Here is a 19,287-nt window from a genome sequence, read left to right as displayed (position 1 = left end):
TCTTTCTTTCTGAAATGCTGTATTTACACAAAATTGAAGAGAGTACAAATACTTTACTAAGAGGACAAAACCATTTTAGTACATTCAATTTAAACACAGGCAGAACTATAGATGCAAAGCACAGAGGCCGAAGGTACTTGCATGGGGAAAAAAAAAAAAAAAAAAAAAAAGTTGCATTATAAAGGCCCCAGAGATTAAAAGCAGGAGGTAAGAGAACATTGTATCTGTTATGCAGCATCACCTTTCTTTGACTTCAGTGGGACTGAACTAGACACTCTCCTTCCTCATAGTAGATAATGGGAAAAACCCTCTCAATGTGCTGATGGTTCAATACTGGTTTTACAAAACAATTAAGTGTGTACTTAATTTTCAGCATGGAAACAGAGCTGTTAACTTCGAAGGAAATTATATTTGTGCCTAATCACATGCTTATATTCTTAGTTTGACCAGAAGTAGCCTTCTCAATGCTTCGCAGGGTCAAGTCCATTGTTACATAAAAATAAGAGTTCTCTACTGTCTTCTTTCTTTTCATTTTTCTTAAAATATACTTTAGAATTGATTTAATTTTCCCCTTAGGTACTCAGTTAGAAAATAGTAGCTTACTGAATGCCATAGAATTTTAAAATTTTATTAAATGTCTTATATAATTAAAGGAATATTGTTCAAAAATAATTGCCACAGTTTTCCAAAGCCTGTTTAGATTTAAAAAGAAGAAAAAAAAAAAAAAAAAAGAGAAAAATACATGTCAGAACAAAGCAGCTTTATATTTCTGGGCATTTGGCAGCAGGTCTGTTATAATATCTCTTACACATCTCTTGTTACCAATTAAAATCACCAGATTAATTCGTCATTATTAAAGAAAAGGTTGTACTGTATTATTACAATTCACCATATATAGCCAATGCATGAAATATTTTACACATTATATATCCCTTAAAAAGAATTAATATATTTTAGCCTTTTCTTTGAAAACAGATAGCTTCTGACATAATATATCTTAAACACAGTGGTATCTGTCACTTCTACTGTCTAACTGTTTTTTTTTTTTCTGAATAAAAGCTTGTTTGAATAGGACTACTATCTCAGTGATGGAACTACAGTGCTATTTAACTAAATTCCATATATGTCATCATTATTGTTGCTGCAATTATTGTAATTACATACCACTGAAGTGCTAAATATTAGTAACTCAGATATGTGGACTTTGGTTATGCTTGATAGAATACTGGAATATCAAATATATGTACCACTTCCTAAAGGCTATGTTACAATCATGATGCCTAGTAATAAATAATAATAACAACAATCTCAGATTCAAAGTGCTGACTCACTTGAGGCACCAATACAATAAATCAATCAATTCAAAGACTCATTTTTAATGTTTAAAACTAACAGAGCAGATCCTGGATTGCCAAGTTATATGTGCAGCACAGAAGACTCTGAACCTCTCCTTCCAGTTCAGGGATTCCTGTGGTCCCAGAAGACACTGGAATATCATGTCTGATGTGGAACGCTCCAAGACATACCAAGTCTTCAGGTATGAAACATTAAAAGCTCTCTAAGCTTCTCTAAAGCCTCAAAATGCTCTCTTAAGACCCCTCAAGCCAACTCCATTCAATCAGGGACAAGGCTTTGCTGTGCATTGTGCTTGGCTGCAGACTGGGGAAGAGCCTGTCATGAAAGTCCACGATGAAATGTATCACATTATGCAGCTTTCACACCCTGGAGACACTGTCAGCACTGTCAGCATGAGAGGGAGAAGGCAGCTTTCCAGCAGCAGCAAACACCTGTCTCACTCGGAGGGGAATGCTTTCATGTTGTTAGTTTGTTCTGTGCAAGCAGTAATCGTTTTCAGTGTCGAGAGAACTGTTGTACCCTGATGAAGGATACAGGTCCCTCTTAAGCATCCTGTTGACAATGTTGATCAGAACTTTTTTGTACTGTTGACGCAAAAGTGAGTAAACAAATGGATCTGATGCAGCCTTACTGTAGGTGAGGCACTTGCTTATAATTCCCCAGTAGTAATTTATGGTAACAAAAGGAAGGAGCTCTATCAACCTGTTAAACATTAAAGAGAAATGGAAACACTTAAGTGCTAATATTCACACTGAGCCGAGTTGTCAACTCATGCTTCATGAAACATTCAAGTAACACTTACTTTGTTACAGCACACAGTCCCTGCAGGAGAAGAGCTCTGTACTTACTGACTCCTTGCTTTCAATAAAGACAAGGAGACCTATTGTAAAGCCACTGGGAGACAAAAAGAATTTCCTCTATGGGAAGAGGGAAAAACTGCGTTTTCAGTGGTAATGCTTCTGTGCATCGGAGAGAAGAAAGTGCTGCGGTTTATTGCTCACCTTCTGAATTTAGAGAGTTGCGCTGGGAAGTGGTCAAAATTTTGGTGACATAATTGACTACCTCTCTCCCACGGCAAGCCTGAGATAGACACATGTGACTCATGGCATCCAGACTCACTGAACGCAGTTGCCTAAGTAGAGCTGTCTAATGGCATTTGAAATATTTGGGTATAATTCCATTGGCATCAGGCTGCTTGTTCCTGGAAGCTGTGAGTCTTTGGCATATGTGCCAGGCTAGTTAAAGGATTTGGATACTATGCAGCATCTCAAATGACATCAGAAACCTGGTCTAGATCACTGAATCCATCCCCTCAGACACAGACAAGTGAACCTTCATTACACCACAGTGGTGAATCATCACAGATGCAAAGAGGATTCACGTCAGACCATTGTAGTATGAAGAACAACCTGGCAGTATCTATAGCAGAGAGCTTTGAGTGGCACCTGCAATCCCACAGTATGCTGAGGAGCACACCTGCATCTACTTACCCATGAAAGTTTTTGTGTGCACTAAGATGACCATGAGTTTGGCCAAAGAAAATAAGGAGACAACACTTTTATCATCATTATATGACCAGTCAGCTGCCTCCAGACCTGTGTCTCCCTATCTGTGCTTCACGGATGATTAGTGGCCTCAGCACCTCAGCTGAGAGGGATGTATTAATCATGGGGGGAGAAACTGCAACTAAGTTAAACAATTTTTCCACAGAAGTGAGAGCAATCCTTTAGACTGTTCCAGCAAATATCTCGCCCAGCTCATCAGCAGTGGGCAAGCTCTTCAGGAAGGTGGAAAGAACAGGGTGAGAAGTTTTTATTTTCTGTACATCTTTTGTAAAACCTTTTGCAGGAGCAAGAATATACTGCTTTACTCTATTCATTCCAGAAGGAAAAAAAAATGTACAGTAAGATAAAACAGCCCTTTTCTGTACTCTAAAACATCACTGTTTGAAGATGTCAGATAAGAAGCTTTCTCAAGGCTTGAAGAACCTTCTGTCCTCTTTCCAAAGAGTAGAGCTCCCAACTTGCAGGGTGTTGACTTTTGAAGCTCTTCCAATCCTCCCTCTTGGAAAAGCTGACTTACCACCACTAGGACTGAACATTGCAACAAGTAACGGGAAAATTTCTTATTTGTATGAGTAAAAGTGAAATCATTCCTATGACAAGTGCATTTAAAAAAACAGATGACTTCTCTCTGAAGCTGCTTGGAAAAATTTCCAGTGAATTCAAAACAGATAAAACAGGAAGACACAAATTGTGAGAAATGCACAATAAATTACACTTGCTGCTGATTGCTTCAATTTATCCCATCCTGCATACTTTCCTAATACAAGAAATATACAATTGATATTTACACAACTGATGTTTTTATAAAGACACTAAATAAGAACAGTAAGGTATCTCTCAGTCATGAAAACAGATGTATTACTATGTGTTCCAAATAACGCATTAGGGGTCCAAACTTAATTGCACTGAAGCCAACAGACAAAAAATTACACAGACTTTAATAAGATAAAGGGTCTGGCCAAAACAAGTCAGCCTTAGAAACACCCATGTGAATGCATTTTAGTATCATTTTCTTGTTTTCAGTGCTATTACAAAAGAAATGAAATTCATCTGTCGGCTCTTAGTGAGCAGACGAATATATTGCTAATGATCCTAATCTCATTCAAATTTTTGAAATGAGGAGCAAACACTGAGCTCACAGCACAACCTGAGTCACCAGGCCAAGAGCAAGAAAACGGGGATAATGTCTTTTACATTGCCTCCTCAGAGATTGCTTCAGTGCCACCCCTCCAAAAAAACAGAGTGGGAGAAGAATGGGAAAACATCCATGGCAACAAGTCCTCTGACCTCACCTCCATTACCACCTTTTATTTAGTACTCTTGGTACTGTCTTGTCTTTGGGACAAAGAGCCTTCCAATGCCCTCCCCAGAAACTCCCCATTTTACTGTCACTGAACCAGTTCAGTCCTTGTGACAAACACAGAAGCTGTACCTTGACACACATTTCCATAAACCAGCCCTCAGCCTTCTCTGCAGTGACTCAGGAGGTACCCGTTTGTCACACATAGAAAATGCACCATCTCATGTTTGCCAAATGCAAGATCTGAAGAAGGAAGTAACTTTTATTTTAGAAGTTTATGAGAAATATCTCCACTCTGAAAAATGTGGCCATGCTTGGAATTTGCTGAGCTTGGTAATGTTCAGATGGAAAGAGGATGGTAAAATCCACTTTGCTCAATATAATTACATCCTGATTATGGCAAAAGTGAATAGAAAATGACTCAAAATGTACTGTACAGCGATCAATTAACCTTTTAACTCTGTGATGTAATGTTAAGATTTGTAATAAACCTTCCAACTGCAGAAAAGAGATATGGTTATCCAGGTGATTAGTCAGGAATCCCTTTCAACATGTAAATGGGGACTGAAGTAAATGTCACTCTAAAGATTTAAAAACATCATCTGTTTTGTGTACTGGCCTTAATCTATCCCCTACTCATGTAAGAAAAGGGCAGTGACAATGGCCATGAAAGGCCTAGATGTATGTGACTGTGTAAGGTCAGAGCACTAAAGCTGGCCAATTTCTGCGAGCTGGTGTTGCTGCAGACACTGGCAGCTTGGTAGCAACCTTGAGGAAAGGGGGTTTTGCAGCCTAGTGCACCTTCCTCGACAGAAGTCATTCCTCTCCAAGGCTGTCTTGAACCCACTGTGAAGTAGGAAATATTTTTAAAAATCACCTGTGAAAAACGTAGCCCATTTTAGTTCAGAGATGAAAGGCTAAATCTGAGGTGCTGAGATTCAATATAATTGCATAGGCTTCCAGATCACAGGTTTATGCAAAATTTAAAAATAATAACCATAGATTGTATAAAGACTATACAAGTATATAATGACAACAGTGCATAAGCAATTAAAAAGGTGTAAACCACCAGGATGGATGCCTATAATTCTGTCCAATTGAGAAGCACGGTGTTCCATATACATTTTCAAAGTCTAATTGTTGGTTTTCCTGAGAGATAACTTTTACACCTCATCACAAGGCTGTGCTGCACCATTAGCAATATATTTACAGACATTAATGTTTCCAGACAGAAAGCTTATCTGACAAATTATCAGCCTGGGCAAATTTAAATTATGTCACCTCAGCTTCCAATAGCAGCAAGCTTGGCCTTATGCCTTAAAAAAAAAAAAAAAAAAAAAAAAAAAAGATGACAAGCTAATCAGAAAAGTCTGTCTGCTTTCCTTTCTGTTTCACGGGTTGTGCTAATAAGGAAGGGTGGCGAGTCTTTTAAACTGCTTTTATCTCTCACTGGCATGTAATTAATTCCTGGTACTTGTCCTAAAAGCCTCTTGCTCTTGGCAGAGGCACCCAGACCTGGCTGCAATGAGCCAAGGAGAGCCAGAGGCTGGCTGAGCTGCGCCCCAGGGCTGGGGTGCGAGCAGGATCTGTGTGTCAGAGTGTGTGTTTGCGAGTGTGTGTTTGGTGTCCTCTGCCCCTCAGAACCGGCCCCGGGTGTCCGTTAGGCTCTGGCACCCCAAAATTAGCTGTAGGTCCCCCGGGCACCTTCGCATCACAGGACATCCTGGTCCTGCAAAGTCCCTCACCCCAACAGGAGATACCAACCTGGTGATAATGTAAGGACCAAAACAGATCACGAACGACCCTATAAAAATACTGATTTTCTTGGTAGCCCGCTGCCTCCTCCGTTTCTGCTCGTTCAGACAGCGCTGCTTTACACTGCAAAGGGAAAAGAGCAGTAGCGGGGTTAGGGCAAGAAGGGAGGAGGTGCGACGTGAACTGCAGGGAGATGGAAACGACCCTCTTCCGGCCCAAAAGCCCCTGCGCCCGGGAAGGGAAGGGGAGGGAAGGGGAGGGCAGTCCCCAGGCAGAGGAGGGCAGCCCCGGTGTGAGGTACGGGTAGTCCCCGAGGGGAGGAGGGCAGCCCCCGAGGGGAGAGAAGGGAAGATGCCCCGGAGAGAGGAGGGCAGCCCCGCCCCGCCGAGCCTCGGGACGATCGCACTCACCAAAGCAGTGGTTCCCTCTTAAAGGGAGCTTTAGACAAGTGGTAGCGCTCAGCGAGCCGGATTAGCATTTAAACAGAGAAGGCTACAAACACACAAGCCACTGTTCCTGGCACTAACCAGCATCTGAAACTAGTGGCCATGTGGCCGGGGCAGGCAGGAGGTGCTGGGGAGGCAGGACATTCTCTCCGCCCGGGGTACCTACCGCGAGTGCCCAGGGGCTGTGAATCCGAACACGCACGCATTACCTGGGGTGGATATCCACCAGCAAAACCAGAGTCTGCATGGTAATAATGTCTATCCGCTTGCAGTGGAACCGGGCAACTTTCAACACCTTTAAATAGGTGAAACACAAAATCACCAGAGATAGCATGAAACTGGTGGAGTGAAAGACAATGGTGAACACTGTAAACCTTCTTCGCTCCGACTCTTCCTTCAAGTGTAGGGTGCAAGAGGCATAAACGCTGTTGTAATCTACCCATGAGTAAAACAAGGATACCACGGGGAACGTGAGGGAGTGGAGCCACGAGTATCCCATCAGTATCACAGCGTCTTTATACCGCATCTTGCTGGTGTAGCTTAAGGGGAACACCACGGCAATCCATTTGTCGATGCTGAGCGCTGCCATGCTCAGCATCGTGTTGGAAGTCAGGAAAGTTTCCAGGAAACCCACCGCTTTGCAGACGCAGCCCCCGAGGGGTTGCTGGTTCCTCAGGATGCCCAGCAGCGTAAAAGGCATGTTCAGGACGGTGAGGAGCAGGTTGCAGAAGGATAAGTTCACCAGGAAAACCCCGGCGACCTGCTTGCGGATCTCTGTACTGTAGACGAAGCATAGCAGCACCAGGAGGTTGGAGAGCAGAGAGACAACCAGCACCAGCACGAGGAGCAGCGCCAGCAGCACACCTGCCAAGTCCATCTCTCAGCGGGTCGCCTGGAGCGGGCGAGGGCAGGAGGAAGGGGGCACCCGCGCCGGCACCGCAGCCTCGCCTGCCGCCCTACGCGGCCGCCCGCGCATGGTGCCGGCGGCGGGGCAGGGGCCGGGGGGCAGCGCCGGAGGCAGCGGGGCGCAGGGAGAGGAGCAGGGGGCGGGCAGCGCGGTCCAAGGTGCAGAGAGAGGGGCGAGGGGAGCGGGGCAGAGGGGAGAGGACCCCAGGGGGAACGGGATTCTCTGACAGCAGAGTCAGGCAACGGGGCCGCGGGGGCCGGGAGGAGCGGAGCAGGAGCCAAGGGTAGAGGGACCCCGGGGCGCGCAGCGGCTGGATCGGGAGGTAGGTGGAAGGTGGAGGTACCCGAGATTCGAAGCAGGAGTGATTCTTGGGGAATCCGGGGAGCCCGGGGGCCGGAGACGAGGGAGCCGGGGCCGGGGGGAGCGGGTCGGGAACCGAGGCGGGATCAGGGGCCGCGGCGCTCGCCGTGCGCTGTCCGCGGTGCTGGAGCGGCGATGCCCCGACGGCCGCGCCGCCCGCGCTTCAGGCCGCGGTCCGCGGGCCCCCCCGCGCCGGAGCCCCCTCCATGCCCTGCCGCGGCTCCGCTCCGCCGGGCGCTCGGCCTCCGCAGGCACTGAGCATCTTCCCCCGCTGCCCAGCCCCTCAAATACTCCAGCCGCGGAGCCTCCCGCAGCGACTCATGCGCAGACGAACGGCTGCGAGGCACAGGCTCATCCAGGGATCGCGGCGTCGGGCTGATCCACTCCCAGATCGCAGGCGAGAGCGACAGGGAGCCCAACTTTTCGCTAATGTGCAGCTCAGGCAGGATCAGACCTGGAGAGGACTTAGTAGTAGTTTGATCCCTGTGCTGTGCTCAGGCACACCCTGGGTGCACCGGCTTCATCCGGTGCTCCTGGAACCTATACAAAAGTTGGCGTCTGTGCCCCTTGGCAGGCTTACCCCCCTCCATCTGAAGGATTGCTTGCCCTTTTCCCCCTCCAGCAGATTACCCTCTGGATATTCACACTGTCACCCCATTGGCCGGCAGTGAGCCATGTTGCTTGGCCAGAGACTCCACTTTACTTGGACATGCCAGCTGGCTGAACGAGTGCCCACATTTGGGTGGTGCTGACACATTCTGAGGAAAACTAAAGTCTCTCTCTTTGCCACTTTCCATTCACATTGCTAACACGATAGTGCGATGGTAGGAAAGGTTCTTTCTGTTATCACATTGTGGCAGAAGCTGTAAAGGCAGGCATGAAGGAGGACAGAAATTCCCCCTCTGCAGCAGTCAGAAATGTGGTTCATATGGCTATTTCCCAAAGATGCCATAAATCTTTCTCTTAGATTTAAAATAAATAAATAAATAAAAAGAGAGAGAGAAAAAACAAAGAGAGTAAGTTTTGGTGCATCAAAATACTGACACAGGAAAAAGCTGTCATGTCTAATCACTGTCAAATTTTACAGTTGGTCGCCAGAACTGACATGAAGAAAAAGGAGAAGAAAAGGTAGCTTTCCTACTATCCAAAATTACTCTTAATATCCTAAGGAAATATGGTATTGTATATATTGTCCCTACAATGTAGCCTTGTCACGCAAGTGTGACCACTGTGTGGATAACTGTACATAAAACTGCTTTAAAGAGCCTAAAGGCAGTGTTGGTTCTGTTGTTTTTTGGTCATGTTGCTTTTCCCCAACAATAGTTACAAGTTTTGGATCAGGCTCTAATTGAAAAGCTTGCTGTGGTAAATTGTATGTCTTAAGGAAAGAGCAAAGCCATAAGACATGAAATGTGTTATTTGGAAGAGAATCAGTACTGTATTACTCCTCATGATGGAAAGAACATGAGCATTTTCTTTGATCAGAAAGATGTCATTTCAAAAGTAAAAAAAGTGCAGATACATTTGATAGTGATTATACTTGATGAACAAAGATCCAATATATATATATCTGTGTAAGCATTTGAGGAAAAAAAATCTATAAAAGCATGACGATACCAGTTCTCCAGGAGTTCAATTGTTGCATTTCTATCATCAGAGAGCCAACACTGTTTGGGAAGGGTTGGGAAGAAATGAACCATTGTGGGAGAATCTGGTTATATTGTTACAGAGCAAAGGTTCTGCAATTACTCCCTCTCTGACAGAAGCAATTCTTACAGTTCCAACTAGTCATAACCCATATATGACCTACCTTTCATTTAATAGTATCACAAGGTTATGGAGCTTTTATGTTAGTCATCGGGGATTAGAGGCTGCCTGTGTAGTGATGTCAGGTGGGGTAGATGCTATTTTATATCATCACAGGGACAACCTGGATGCTCTGTTCTCTTACGGTGATAGTTACTCGAGAAGCTGTTCACTCTTGGATCCAGACAGAAAGCAACTTCTCTCTCTCTCTCTCTTCTACACGTATTCCTTTCATACAGCCTTTTCAAATGAAGAATGATTTGTTTCTAAAAACTAGTGGAGAAAGAATACATCAGCATAAGACAAGAAAACAAAAAGGTGGCAAAAATCTAGGAAAAAAAAAGAGTCTGCTTTTTCACACGTACAGTGAGTTTTATGGTCCTCTGCAACAATATTCTGGGCTTAAAATACCCAGTAGGGATGAGATGGGTAGATTTCCCCTCTTATATTCTGTGGAGCTTTGTCAAGGTGACAAGTTAAGCATACACATGATTTCCTGTGGGATGTCAGTCCTCTGTTGACCCTTTCCCATTTACAGGCAGCAACTCATAGCATAGTATGAATACCAGACATCTTTCAGTCTGATGTTCAAATGCCCACTTACAGCCTTTGAAAACAATCACCTTCAAGAGACCAGAAGGCTTGAACTTGCCACGGTGGGTTTGCAAAAGGGGGCACTGGCAGTGAAAACACATATATTCCTGTTACCTTTCTGGATATAAGCTGACATATGTCAATGCTCACAATATCCAAATGCTCACAGCAGTCATACTAAGCACACATATTTTCTCAATCAAAATCTTAGTATTTACTGTCATAATCAAGGATCCTGTCTTGACTGAGACTGGTGACTGTGGAGGCTGCTGCAATACAATTTAGAAAAGGAAAAAAATAGATGTTCTTGTCATTATTTATCCTTTAATAGACATTGGCTATTTAGTTAACACAGATTAGGTAAGTACTTGAGAATTTTTTTCAAATAGCTGCATCATTCATTAAATCTACACATTCATCAGTTCTAAATATTGACCACAACTTATCGGATTAATTGTTAATGGACTGTATTCATTGGAAAGGAATAGGTGAAATTCAAATTCCTTCTTAGTTTCACTGCAGGAGAGATGTGTCATGCAAATTTCAACATAGATCACAACTGAGCATAATTCAGTTCTAATCAATATATTCTGCAATGGCTAGGAACACATTTAATTTGATTCTAATTTTAAGAAAGAAGGAGATCTCAAACAATTTATATCAATTAATTTGCAAGTACAGAGAAAAGCAACCCTTTTTCCCAGATTCTCTTATGACAGGTGAAGAGAGGGAAATTAAATTATATTAACCAATATGGGGGAAATGGAATGACTCATGGACGTGATGTTAGGAAGAAAGCTTTTCACATCTAGGCCACTTGCTAAAAAGTGACCCATTTCAAAAGTAAGACTAATTATTACTCATGAGATTTTTCAGTATATTCTGTAAACAGCTCTGCTACTCATGGCTCCTGAGAAGCACAGAGAAATATCTTCTCACTACCACAGTGGCAACAGGTGTGCTATTATTGTAGCATTAGTTTTAGCTTATGAAGCTTTAGTGGAAACAGAGTCCTTCAGTTCTTCAAGCCTCATCAGCAACTTATTTTTTTACTATTTGTTCCCTCTTTCTTCTCAGAGGCCTATTTTATTAGGATGTGGCCTATAGGGTCTTTGAGCAAGCAGGGTTGATTTGGCGGGCTAATGTAGATTTTTTTCTTTCTGGAACAATAAGACAAATAACAAGTAGATAGCAGTATTTTGACAACCAACAGGTTGTTAGGCTCTAAAGAAAAGATGCAAAGCCAGACTCATCAGTATAATATAATTCTACAAGACTGTTCCTGTGGCAGAATTCCAGTAGGCACATTTACCACCCATTGAATAACTTTGTCCTTTCTTCCTAAAATGGAGTAAAAAACTCCACACATGTGTAAAGTCCACACATTCCTTCAGTAGAGCTCTACTTTGCAGGGGGGAGAAATGGAGCAGTAAAAAGTATTTTTATCTGTCATGACTACCTGGGAATGTAGAAGAGCAAAAGAAATATGAAGCTCAACCACACCACAGTTCTGCAGACCAAAATTGCTTCAAAATTGCCTATTTTGAATATATGTATACTGTAATGGGGAGTCTCAAAGTTCAACAGATAAACTTGCAGTTGTATCAAATCTGGACACTTGCAAAAATATTTTTACTTGTGCTTGTGTTTATGCAAAGTAGACATATTCCTACAGTCTACAAAAATTGATCTCAAAATAATTCCTGAAGGTAATATTTTATTTTGGAAGATGGAGGGCAACAGAGATCGTGAAGGGTCTGGAGCACAACTCTTATGAGGAGCAGCTGAGGGAGCTGGGGCTGTTTAGCCTGGAGAAAAGGAAACTCATGAGAAACCTTACCACTCTTTACAACTACCTGAAAGGAAGTTGTAGAAAGGTGGGGGTCAATGTCTCCTCCCAGGGAACAAGAGATAGGATGAGAGGAAATGGCCTCAAGTTGTGCCAGGTGAGATTTAGATTGGATATTAGGAAAAATTTCTTCCTTGTAAGGATTGTCAGGAATTGAAATGAGCTGCCCAGAGAAATGGTTGTCATCATCCCTGGAGGTATTTACAAAACCCTTAAATGTCTTTTAACTGTAGATGTGGCACTTAGAGACATGGCTTAGTGGGGACTTGGCAGTGCTGAGTTAGCAGTTGGACTTGATGGTCTTGAGGGACATTTCCAACCTAAATGATTCTATGATTCCTTTCTTGATGTTCTTAATGGAAATGGAAGCACAAACACTGGAAGATGACAGAGAAAAAAACCCCAAAATATTCACAGAACTCAAACCAGCTTTAGTTGACATACAGTTCTAAAAATGGATATGTGTCAATGCTTCCTCTTTCTCCCACCTGGTTTGTTTTCTCTTCTCCTTTAACAATATAAGCAGGTGGAACTAGAATTCTGAATTGCAGAATTTGGCTTTGCAATACAGCTGGCTGGATTTTCTTTTTCTTTTCCCCCCCCTAGAGTACAATGTAAAAATGTGAATGCAAAAATATGCTATTCCACCGAGCAGCAAAATATATTGATTTCAGTGAAGTTTGTGTCAGGAGGTAAACAACACTAACTAGCTTTTACACCCAACAGATTTGCAACTACAATGCAGGCTGAAATATTTATGGTGGAATACTGTTCCCTCAAGCATATAGCACTGGCATTTGAATCCTATCTTCCATAACTTAGTGACAAGTTCTTCAAAACACCCAAACTGTATCAGTTCTTTCCGCAGACTAATTTTCTAACAGAGTTACTCCTGATTTAATTAAATATTCAGGACTTGGGCTGTAATCAGAATTTTAAATTTTACAAAGATACAATTCTTCTGGAGCTCCAGAAAAAATTAAAATGGCAAGTAGAATCCTACTGAATCTCAATGTAACAGCACATATATTCTCCTTCCATTTTCATCTGTTTTGTCCACTTTTTAAAGATTTGATATATCAATATATTTCTAACCTGACAGGAATAAAGATTAGAGGGCCTTTTCTCGGTATTTTTCAGTGCCTCACAAACACAGTGATTCTTACTAACAGTGCTGTACTACACCAGATTGTTATAAAACTTATCAAAGCTGCAGGCATGGGGATGAAATTCCCAGGAGTCTTTTACTGGCATTTTCAACAAATGTGACAATGTTTAGCAATTCCAGGGGCCAGCAAACATTAATGGGCATTTTTCAGAAACTGCTGAGGCAATTTATTTAGTCTTGCAGTGAAGTTCCAGGAGCCACCACATGAAAAAAATAACATGTGTTCTTCTGCTGTACTGTAGAAATTCTCCTTTTCCTGCCTCAGAATTTCCCCCCACATCTTACAGAGACAGTTTGATTCTGCCTTCCCTGAGTCAGTGAAAATCCAAGATAAGTCCCTTAAAACCACTGGGAAAACCAACGCAGTGGAAATGAAAGCAATCAAATACAAAGCTGTAGAAACAGTATGAAGCTTCTACGATGAGGCCATTTTTATTATAGCTATTTATAATAGAGAGCACTCTCAGCAAGCACATCAAGAAAAGAATTAACCCCACTGCGTGCAGGGGAAGGGCTGATCTGACAGGGACTAGTGCTGAGCTGCTCAGGGACAGAGATGCACAAAGCCCTTTGAGTGGTTGCAGAGGAAGGAGTGTATGCACACAGATGAGAGCTCTGTCCTAAGCTGTTTGCTCAGGAGCAGTTTAAGCAGATGCTGAATCAAAGGAGCAGAGAGAGCTGGGCTTGTGGGATGGACAGGTCACCTTGGTTTGAACTCAAACATGAAATTTCTCTGGCATTATGACATAACACCTCTCAGCTCTGCAAATCCCCTCCTATGGGATAGACATAACTTATCTGCCCATGGACATGCAGCAGACCAGTCCCCACAACTCAGGGCAACAGCCCCGTGTTGTACAGCGTTCGCCCTGCCCCCACCCTTTAACCTTCACATGTTAATCTTTCTGTGGCAGGATCTTGCTTCAGCAGTAGTTTGCCTTTCCATAAGCTCGCACTGCAGAGCAGTTTCTTCACACCCTCACTAACAGGTACAGCTTCTATCGGTGGAGGTAATCAACTGGCACCATCTGGTTTGAGGAGTAAATAGCCAAGATATTTTCTACAGCAATGCTGTAATATCTAAACACTGTCCTCCCATCACACCCATCCCTTTACCCTGCCTGCCCCCCCATCCACCCACCCCCACATCCATCCGCAGGAACATGTTTTTGCAGAAAATACTCTGGCTCAGAGGCAACTTCACTCTAAGAAATGGAATTGGCAGGTAATAAATAGGCCTGCGTTATGCTGCTTTCATAGAAACACTCTGGGGCTGAGGCTTTTAAATGTGAACACAGGTTATTATGAGTGCACAGCTATCTCGGAGCCTCTATTATCACACACCTTTCACTGTGTGTTTCACTGACTATTAAAAAGACCCAACACCAAAAAGACCCCCTTTCAGTAGGGTAAAGAAAGAAAATCAAGAAACTGCCAGGACAAAATTGACACTGTATAATGCAAACTCTGAGCACTGGCATAGCAGGGGTTCCCACAGTGAGTGAGTTGCTTAGGAACAATAATAACACATAGCCCCTCTGATTATGCAGGAAGAGGAATTCAGTCTCCCACCAGAAGCATAGGAGTGAAGAATTTCACACACGTCCTTGGGTCTCACTCTCATCCTTACTTGGGATGGGCTTTCATCTGGAGAATATGGGAGGAGTTGCTCCTCAGTCCTGCCAGGAACCCCCCCCACAAACAAACGCTATCAAGGTCTTCAGAAACTCACAGGAATGGAGAACCAAAACACAGGTGGAAATAAGGGCTCTCTAAAACCTTTGCTTCTACAGCCCCTACAACTACCTTTGCCCACCTGTGTAGAAGATTGCAGGAAGGGTTCTCCTACCCAAAAGAGTGTGCTGGAGTAACCTTGCCCTGATCTTTTCTGTGTCTGTGGTGACCCTTAGGCTGGACTTCCATTTTTTTGTCATATAGCAATTTTTCATGCTGCCTCCTCAGACCTTGGTCTCATGGGATGATGGGAGTGTAGCTCTTCCACAGATAGGGCTCCCTCCGCAAGGGCTCTGGGAGCTCATCTGCAGCTGAAACTCTCTGTTGTACCTCACTACACACAGGTCCTCAGAAGTACCATAACCTGTGGACCCAGAACAGATCAATTATTCTCAGAACACTTTTTCTTCCTTTTGTTGATGAGGTCCCTCGAGTCCTGTAACCTCTGCAATCTCTTTGGAGATGTGTTACGAATTAGCAATTTATTCTGAATTCCAAATTGCTTTTTTATTTTGTAAGTATGTTCATTTTTGTACCTCTTAAGGTTGTTTAGAGTTTTGTCTCTTTCGTGGATAATTGTTTTCATTAACATAGCAGTAGTCTTGGAAACAGCTAAGCAGAGCTTTGTGTCCATCATCTTGCTTCATGCAATGAGTTAAGCAAGTAAAAATACTCTGTTCTTCTGTTCTGTTCTCATACACTGAGTTGTTCTGGGCAACTGGTGTGTAGAGCTGCCATGAGATCTCCCTGCCACTCAGATACACACACAGCTTCTGATATTTTTGACAAAGCAGCTCAAAAAAAAAAAAAAAAAAAAAAAAAAAAAAAAAAAAAAAAAAAAAAAAAAAAAAAAAAAAAGCCTTTATTCCCCACAAAAAATGTTTCAGGAGTTGGAAAAGCTCCATTACTAGTTGAGCTAATTCAGTTACAAGTCTAAGATAGGAAAAGTTTGGGTTTAATTCCTTAATATGACAAAGTAATCTGGGATAAAAATTCTGCCTTGTTTTAATCCAAACAGTGTGTGAACATGCAGAGGCCAGTAACTAAATTCCTGCATAACAGAAGGGAGTCTTTTCTTGTCTGTGGTTTAGTGAAGCATTTGGAAAGCTTTCATTTTGTTTTGACATTGAAGAAAAACAAATATAATGTCTTGAAATGTCTCACAAAATTGTACCCTCGTTACTCTGCACTTTTTTATCCATCTTTACCCCAACTCCCACTCCTCCCACTTTCTAGCGGAATTTGCTATCATATATATTTACATCATCAAATCTGTGTGCAAGAGAGATTAAAATCTCTGTCTTTCAGTCTTTGCCTAGGAAGTACCACCTTTGCAGGGGCCCTTAGGCATTACCCTAGCAGAAACAACAAATAATTGCACTTCTCAACACTATTCAAAAAACATGTAAAATGTGCAAATTCATTAAAGTTCATCTTCTGTGGGCATGAAATATTGTCATCTTTGGTCATATGCCTGATCACTCAAGGCCAGTGATGGGAAGGAGGTACCATACCAGGTGAGAAATGTGCCAGGTAAGGGGACTCAGCTGTTGCTCAGAGCAGTATGTGCACCCCACTTACTGGAGCTCAGGGATTTACCTTTGAGCCCTGCATTGGATGCAGGGCAGGGATGGACCTCAAACACAAATCATGGTGGACTGAAAGTAAATTGCATGTAGTACAGGCTCTGCTGCAGAGGAATAATCACTATCCATGACAAGGTGATGACAAAATCAATTGTGGGCCACAGTAACCAGGGCACTTGTGGGCAGCATTTCTCATTGCTTATGAATGGATATTTCTAATAAAAAATGTGCCAGGAACAGCTATTTAAGTTAATTTTGTAAAATTCTCCATGTTATTTGAAATTATGTATGTGGTATTCCTTTCCAATTACACTTCATGATTGTATTCAAAAGCAAGGTGTCTAACAAATTTAAATGGGTTTATGCAGAGCCTAGGAAGTTGTGGGATTTTTTTAAAGTAGTTAATGTTAAAAATCAATAATCAAAGTATATTAAGAGGATTTATAGATCATAAAACCAAATAAAGGTAACAGCTGTGATAATTTATTGTGACATTCTGTCAGAAATGGCTATGCTATTATCTTGCTTGGACTACAGCATAAAAAATAAAATCAACTTGATGACAAGTCCTATGCAGGGAATCTGCTAGCTAATCGCTCTCACTGCTAACAAAGGTATGGTTCATATCTGAGCTGCATATGTTCAGAATTAGCTTCAGCCAAGGGATGAGTTATACATTTCCCCACCAGCTGAGAGAGCCAGTTGACTAAATTCTGTTGCTGTCAACTGACAGATTAAGTCCACCAATTTCCAGTAATTAATTTGAGCCCTCTCCAGTGCAGCATGTCTCTCTAAGAGTGGAAATCACAATCAAGCAAAACCTTCCAGATGCACTTACAAGTAATACCAACCACACTGATTATGGAGCAAAATACTCTGATACATGCTGAAGGCTTATATAAACAACTGTTTGCATCTGTGGTTGATTTGAAAGTTACCTAGAAATCCATGTGGCATCATTTTTTTCCCAAGTTCAGAGGGGTCCTGCTTCTCAACATAAGCTAAATTAAATGACCCTACAGGTATGATTTTACACTGACTGTTTTAAAGGATATACTGCATAATTCTTTTTATTTAGCTGACTGATCTGGACCACTCTAGGCTTTAGACTGCTCCTCTTCATTGTTACTTATCTCCATTTTTTTTTTTTTTTGAGGTAAAGCTTTTATCAGTTATGTTATCTCCCAAGTCACTGATCAAAGTATTAAATATTGCAAACCAAATCCAATTTCCCTTGGTATTCTCTGGGAAACATAATAATATGATGGTATTCTCAACTTAAAATTGCCTTTTATGTAAATTGATTTGTATAATAACTACCTCACAAATAAAACCTGACAACTTTATTATGCTGTTGAAGAAAAAAAACACAAAACCAAACAAAACTTGTATTAAAGTAATGATTGAAATCTGACCATTTTGACATTCAGATTTTCCAAATCACGTTTTTGAATATGTGATGTGCAAGACGATTCTGCAGGCTATGAGGAGCAATCCTGTAACAAAAACAAGAATTGCGACTCATAAAACTGTGTGTACTGTTTTATAAAGATAACATTTTTAAGATGCTCTTAGTGAGTGATGGAGGCATGTCGAAGCTTCCCAGCCCATAAGCTTTGTTCCCATCTCTTCTTGAATTTGGGGCAAAACCTGTTTTGCGTGTTTTGATCTGATTAAATCCTGATGATCCCAGGTAATAGCAAAACAATGTGCAGAGCCAAGGGTGGTGTTTCTCCCTCTCTGATAGCCAGATGATGGGTTTGTACACATTGCCTCCTCTTCTTCCAGGTTCAGCTGGCTGTGCAGCTTTCCAGCAGTGCTTAGCCCAGTAGCTCTGCTGAAGCCTCAGTTTCCTTGTTCCCAAAGGCACTCAGGAAGATTAAACTGGAATGACTAAGCACGTACCTTACTTTTCCAAGTGGTTCTCTACAGACAAGGACAAACCATCATTTCTGGTTAAACAGATAATATATTCCTTTGGTTTAAGTAGAAAAAAAGAAAAAAAAAAAGACTCCAGGAGAACAAAATCATGAAAAAAGATGTTTATAAAGAAAATGTTGAATGTCAAAGGAAAATCTGTGTTAACTGGGAAAAATAATGTCTAAGTGGTCCATTTTATGGTTGTGTTGGTTTTGGTTTGGTTTAGTTGCTTATTTGCATTTTATTTATCTTTCTGCAGTTTGGTATGTACTGTTTTTTTTTTTTTGCTTGCCCTTTCCTATGCCCTTGGATGATATAAGTAACAGAGAAAAAACAGAACAAAAAATCAGGATTTTAAGTCTTTTTTTTCCCCTCTGAGAATGCACATATTGGGTCACACTGAGAATAAACTGTAGCATCCCAGCATTTAGTTCTCTCATCATTGATTGCCTTTAATTATTCTCAATTTATAGCATTAGTGCTGCAAAGCAAGGGGTGTCATATTCAGAGTTCTTTTCAGCTGGCTAAGCATTAATGGATCATGATTAAAAAGAAAATCTTCCTGCCTTGCCAGTCCAGGCTAAAAGCAAATTGGTAATTTGGCCAATGCATGTGTTTATTGTCCACATACTTGAAAAAAACAAGTAGAAGTCATTATGTTGCTATATAAATGTATGTTGCATTAATTAGTAGACTAATCTGGACACTGATTTTTGCTTTTTTCAGGATAAAGTTCAGTTCCAAAATTGCTTCACAACCATTTTGTCAAGATGAATACATTGGATGTTTGTTATGAAACTGTATGCAAATATCCTAATACCTGTATCAACCAGATGGTTGAGATCTGAGTGGAGGATGGGGCAACAAACAGTCAGAATATAACAGATAAGGCCATAACAGATCAAGATACTTAATTGGCTACAGCATTTCTCATTAATTTA

At 41.8% G+C, this 19,287-nt stretch overlaps 1 protein-coding gene across 1 annotated transcript; it reads right to left on the bottom strand.

Moving 5' to 3' along the window:
- On the bottom strand, positions 1–7,886 carry LOC114064705 (G-protein coupled receptor 26-like). Its single transcript, XM_027897991.1, has 3 exons — positions 6,632–7,886; positions 5,986–6,099; positions 1–2,058 (listed from the first exon to the last, which is right to left on the bottom strand). The coding sequence occupies exons 1-3, from the start codon at positions 7,297–7,299 to the stop codon at positions 1,821–1,823; spliced, it is 1,020 nt and encodes a 339-aa protein (XP_027753792.1). The 5' UTR covers positions 7,300–7,886; the 3' UTR covers positions 1–1,820.
- Positions 7,887–19,287: the final 11,401 nt, after the last annotated feature.

Source organism: Empidonax traillii, unplaced genomic scaffold (genome assembly GCF_003031625.1).
Source record: "Empidonax traillii isolate 1590-97213 ecotype Southwest subspecies unplaced genomic scaffold, ASM303162v1 scaffold572:size406828, whole genome shotgun sequence".
NCBI classification, from domain to species: Eukaryota; Metazoa; Chordata; class Aves; order Passeriformes; family Tyrannidae; genus Empidonax; species Empidonax traillii.
This window is presented reverse-complemented; position numbering and strand designations above follow the sequence as displayed.